At 32.8% G+C, this 5,678-nt stretch overlaps 1 protein-coding gene across 2 annotated transcripts; it reads right to left on the bottom strand.

Moving 5' to 3' along the window:
- Nucleotides 1-4,757, bottom strand: LOC109151947 (transmembrane protein 128). 2 transcript variants are annotated; one of them, XR_002049311.1, is made up of 5 exons: nt 3,667-4,757; nt 1,033-1,197; nt 896-947; nt 327-570; nt 1-215 (listed from the first exon to the last, which is right to left on the bottom strand). XR_002049311.1 is itself a non-coding variant. In XM_019299533.1 (4 exons), the coding sequence occupies exons 1-4, from the start codon at nt 3,924-3,926 to the stop codon at nt 481-483; spliced, it is 567 nt and encodes a 188-aa protein (XP_019155078.1). In that variant the 5' UTR covers nt 3,927-4,757; the 3' UTR covers nt 1-480. The 2 variants fall into 2 exon arrangements, 1 of the variants encoding a protein (XP_019155078.1); XM_019299533.1 differs by having other exon boundaries at nt 1-570.
- Between the last annotated feature and the right edge of the window lie 921 nt (nt 4,758-5,678).

Below are 5,678 nucleotides of genomic sequence, written 5' to 3'. Positions count from 1 at the left end.
TTGGACAGAAACAAGTATAATGAAACTTTTCATATTGATAGTATTACAATAATTAAAGACGATGTGAAGCATGGTTTTTATCCCGCTACCTGCTTCCTTCTGTCCTTCTTTCTACCCATTTCTACTTTTCTTTTCTGCCAGTGAAAACATTGACAAATTTCCGAGTGTTTTGATTTCATATAGGTTCTTCTGTCGACTACAAGGTTCCAGCAGAACTGCCAAATCTAAAAGCCTTAAATACAACTTATTTACTTACTCTTTTGGGGAGGGGAGGTGAAGAAGGAAGAATTAATAAATTAGGTAAATGGAGCAAACTCCTATGATACATTGCATCTGTGCTGGAACGAGTCTCCTTTTCGGCAACAATCTCAAAAGAAGGCTTCAACCTCACAAGAACTGGAGATAACCGTCCATATAATTGCACACACCATCCAACTAAGTCAGCTTGGGGATATACTGTCCTAACGAGTCCAATAACGTCTAATCTGTACGAAGCATGTCTGCTTGAGGCTTAAATGTCCCAAGGACCAAATATGGAAATATAACCATGCAAGCCATAAACAGAGTGAACTGCAAAAAATGGAAGCATATGTAACAATTTTCAATTTTAATTCATATTAACAGATAATTCAAAAGAGGCCATACAATAGACACATTTATTCAAGTTATGTATCTTATTTTTCATCAATTATTCTGACTGAACATCAAAAGAAAGCTGCTTGATCACAGAATTTCATGCAAAAAGCTATTGAGCTGTTAGTTCTACACATAGTAATCTTTTATTATGACAGGGAACAAACGAAAATGAAAAAGTAATTATAACAGCCCTTTAAACCATTCATATTCATGTAAACAAAATGATACAAGTTTCAAAGCATCAAAACATAGGGCATACCACGAGAGGGAGAGTCAAGAAACTCCAAATAGGCCACAATGCGTACACGAACCTGCATAATAATTTTTTTCAATTTAAGCAAGATTGGCCTCAAAGATACAAGAAATTGTTTCAGAAACGACCACAATTCCTCTTACAAGCAGAATGATACGAGTCCATTAACAGTTACAAATGGCAAAGCAGCTGCACTTGAAATTTCCCAGTTCTCACTGGATTTTCTGATTCCCCAGGCTAATGTACCAGTATACAAGAAAAAGAGACTATTCAAGCCGACAGCAAACATTCCCACATACAATGGTATTCTGCACATGTAGATTTAAGGCTGTTAACTGAAGCAACATATAAAATATTCCTTAATCCATGTAAAGAAACAATCAAATTTGATAAGAGTACCATTTTATGATAGTGAGAAACATATTAGAAAATTGACAGTTCAAAACAAGTTTTAGAAATCTACTCCATTGTATTTCCTTTAACAACCAGGGATCTATAAAGAAACAGCATCTATCTCATGAAACACTAACCAAATTTGAGATATTAGTGATGTTGGCTCTGTTAAATGCATAAAAATTTTCAATCTTAAAAAATTCAGTTCACCTTTTCTTTTAGTGTCTTCCACCTATATATCTCTTCAAATTAGTACTAAACAATTTGGGCTTTTCTCAAGATTGTTGCCTACTGACACTAGGAGATATCTGTTATGTGATGATAGGTACTGACAGCACCAACTCAATATCCAATGTCCATTTCAGTCAAGTTGTAAGCCATAAATTGTTTGATTTGCAGATGCAATTATAGAAGAAAGTAATTTTAGGTTTGTATATGAGCTCTCTATCTGGCAAGAAACCATTATTTCAAATCAAAAGCCATAGATATATAGAGAACACAAAATGTAAGTTATGAACATAGCCTATAAACATCAATACAGAGCATGAGCTAAGTCCTTGCTTCATGAGAAAAGAACAGCCACATAACAGAGGGCAATTTGTCTTTTGGTTCAGGGGATGTCACATTAACTTTGGTTATTAGATTTCTAGTAGAAACATTCCCTTAAGTACATTCCGGAAAAGGTGCTCAATCTATGTTTGGTTAAGATTTTAGAAATGCAATATAAACCTATTTGGTTGAGGTGAGGGTTACCTCCTCTGTCAAAATGAGCATTTTAATTTAATGCTGTCAACCCATTTTCATGTATTGCAGCAAACTTGCAACAACAATCCAAAGAAATTGAAATAAGGCAATTCAAGGTATACAAGTAAACTTCAAAAATAATTAAACATGACACATAATAAGCCAGTTGGGGTTTCAGATAGACTTCTACTATAGGGACCCTTTAGTTGGAGTTTCCTGATCCTCCTTTGCCTGAACAACAACAACAACAACAACAAAAGAAGAAGGTTTTCTAAACTTTTCCTTGCATTTTGTGCTTCTATTTGAATTCTGGTGTGTCCTCTCTTCTCTGTTGATGGATCTAATGGAATATTAAGAATGGGAAATACTGGGATTTAATGTTATTAATATTGTCATTTGTCATAATAATCTATTAGGCCCACCAAGGCAAATTATGTTGTGCATCCGTGTGCACCATGCAGATGCAAAAACGACGTCGTTTTGACTAAAAATGCGCATCCCACTTAAAAAAAAACAAAATTTAGTTTCGATTCCCGGCAACAACATTATATTGTGCATAATTTGAACTATATATCCAGAATGAATGAACTAAATATCCAGAATGCATGAACTAAATATCCAGAATAAATGAACTAAAAATCAATGAATGAACCAAATATCCAACATAAATGAAAAAAAAAAAATCAGTTTTGATTTCCGTCTAAATATCCAGAATGAATGAACTAAATATCCAGAATGAATGAACAACATAATGCTGTTGACAGGGATCGAAACTGATTTTTTTTTTTAAAGTGAGATGCGCATTTTTAGTCAAAACGACTTCGTTTTTGCAACCGTGTGCACCATGCATGGTGCACACGGTTGCACAGCATAACGACTCGCCCACCAATGGTGACGGTTGGGTTATCATGGTTCATGAGAGATTACCCACTTCTACTACTCTTGGTAAATTAGATTCATGAGAGGTTTCTCAGTTCTACTCTTGGTAAATTAGATTCATGAGAGGTTTCTCAGTTCTACTCTTGGTAAATTAGATCTTGAGTTACTCTGCTTGTTGTCAAGGTGCAATTCTTCTTAACAAGCTTCCGGTTAAATAAAAACTCTAGTAATCACCACATCTTATAAATTTCTTGAAATGAATCCAATATAATTACAATTACTACTAGGACATTACATATACATCAAAATACAAAGAACTATAAACTAAAACAGTATCAAATATGGTCCTAGAAGTTGACGTGATAACAAAAACTAGATAGATAATCTAATCTCCTATAGCTAAATCTAAGCACCAAGAACATTGTTTGACATGGTTATTATGAGGAGAACTGGAGATGTAATTTAGGGGGTACTATATAAGATTTTTAGCTGAGTCCTCTCTTATCTGGATAAGACATATAGATATACTAATGAACTTCGGGTCTAATGCATAATCAAGTGTACCATTCCATTAATACAATTACATTAAAACAAATACAGATAGCAATTTTTGGACACGAAACAGTTAGACTATTATTCCTCCCATAATATAATAAAACAACAACAAAAAATCATTAATAAAAACCTACCAATAATAGAATATAAGAAACAAATACTTAAACATAAAAAATAATTGAAGCAAGGACAACTCAAGGACATACCTCCTTATGCGATTATCATGCCAAAGTATGTAAATGAAATTGTAGTGCCGATCGCCATAGTAGATGATAAAAAGTGCTGAACTAATCCAAAGAAAATTTTCTACAATCTCAACCCATGTTCGTGTAGTTGGGAATGAAGGTGATTCCATAAATATTCTAGAACAGGCATCATCCTCAAGGTCATCACCACTTGAAAAATACCCTTGACTGTACCTCTGCCTCATGTACCCACCTCCAACAGTTGGTGATCCACCCGACATATTCACAATAGAATCTAACCAAAAAGTTAATTCTAGCTCTCTCTCTCAAAATTTCATTCAAGAAAATTGTAGTCTTACCAAAGGAGCACCAATCAAAGACCTCAAATTTTAATAGACCCACAGCAATTGTACAATGTGAATTCAGATGTAAACAATGAAACAATGCCACCTCTAGAACAATAGTATAAGGGGCAACTAGAAACAGAACAAAATTGTCGTTCAAGCCAACAAAATAATAACACTAGTCGTCTTCAATCTCAAAGAAATACAAAATTTTGATAAAACTCACATCAAAGATAAAATCTTTCCCACAACCCAATTCATGCATAACCAAAAATCACTCAAAATCGGAAGCCTCTTATGAGTACACCCTGCTCCAATGCCTTCACTTCCTCGAGAAGTCCCCAAAGATTCAAGAATTTGAAAACACCGAAAAAATCGCCAGAAACCCTTGGGGATTTAGAAATGAAAAGGAGCGAGCAATCAATTCAATGCAGATGAAAAGAAGAGTAGATGGCTGAACATTACATTACATTACATTACCAACACAAATACTCAAGAATCAGGCACCTGTTTGGAGCACGAACAGCTTTGATAAGCAGTTTTCAGAGGCTTTGGTAGGGTTGGAAGAGGGCGAGCCACGGAATCATTCACAGATTCTGTTCGTTACTTGTTTTACCTCTCTTCCAACTCGGAATGTTTTGGTTTAATCACTTCAATCTATTTTAATCTTCAATTTTTGAAACTAATTTGCTTTTCCGCGTCTCGTCGTATTTTAAGCCATAATTTTTGGGATCATTGGATTCATTGCTACACCTATAATAATTTTTCCTCAAATTCTTCCCTCAACGTGCCAAGTAATTTCTTTTTTAAGAAAAACTAGTATTTGCACTATCGCACGGAATGAATTTATTGTAATATAGTAAGAATATATGAATCGATATATAATTATTTAAATTAGAACATCCAATATTATACAGTGCAATTAAAGATATGATTTGTATCGTTTATATATTTTGATGTTATTATTGTTTGAATTTGTGTAAATAATTGCTCAAATTAATAGCTAATATCTAGATGTATACATACGGTGCTATAACTTTGAAGATTTTATTTATCATTATTTAGTATTTTCATAAATTAGGCAAATGTGTTCGTTCTCTAACAACTCAGTTATAGAAATGAATTGGTATCCTTATTCATTTGTATGGAAGATATATTTTTTTGTCAAGATATATAACAATTTTTTCATTTAAAAAAAAAACTTAATATCCCCGATTATATTTACACATTATTGAAACCTCTTTGTAGACGACATTGGTAGTGACAACGCAATCTTGTTCATCTTCGTCTAGAGCTAACACCTTCAATTAATCGGGACGGGTTATTTGGGTTAAAATATATAATGGTAGAATATTACTCAATTAGTTATCCTTTTATATTTTCAGTCAATTAGTGATATCGGATTCATTTTCAGCAAATTATTTTTTTTATTTTCAGTCAATTAGAATATCAAATGCAATGATATTTTTACCTAATTTTCGTTTCATTTTTAATTGATGGTGTAGATATTATTATTGAAATATTTCCGTTCCATTTTTAATTTACATTTACTATTGTTTAAAATATGCATGTACTATTGATAATGTAGAATATTATTATTGAAATATTTTTTCCTCAAATTTTTTATTTTCATTCCATTTTTAATTAAAATGCAATGATCTGACCATTTATTTGTCTTTTTTTTAGTTA

This window comes from Ipomoea nil, unplaced genomic scaffold, assembly GCF_001879475.1.
Source record: "Ipomoea nil cultivar Tokyo-kokei standard unplaced genomic scaffold, Asagao_1.1 scaffold2338, whole genome shotgun sequence".
Lineage (NCBI taxonomy): Eukaryota > Viridiplantae > Streptophyta > Magnoliopsida > Solanales > Convolvulaceae > Ipomoea > Ipomoea nil.
This window is presented reverse-complemented; position numbering and strand designations above follow the sequence as displayed.

Bases quoted from the DNA above. Each gene is read 5' to 3' on its own strand.
- LOC109151947 (XM_019299533.1), bottom strand. From the start codon at position 3,926: ATGTCGGGTGGATCACCAACTGTTGGAGGTGGGTACATGAGGCAGAGG. The intron at 948-1,032 runs GTAAGAGGAATT...ATTATTATGCAG, and splicing joins GGACTCGTATCATTCTGCTT to GTTCGTGTACGCATTGTGGC. The intron at 571-895 runs GTATGCCCTATG...CATTTTTTGCAG, and splicing joins TCTTGACTCTCCCTCTCGTG to TTCACTCTGTTTATGGCTTG.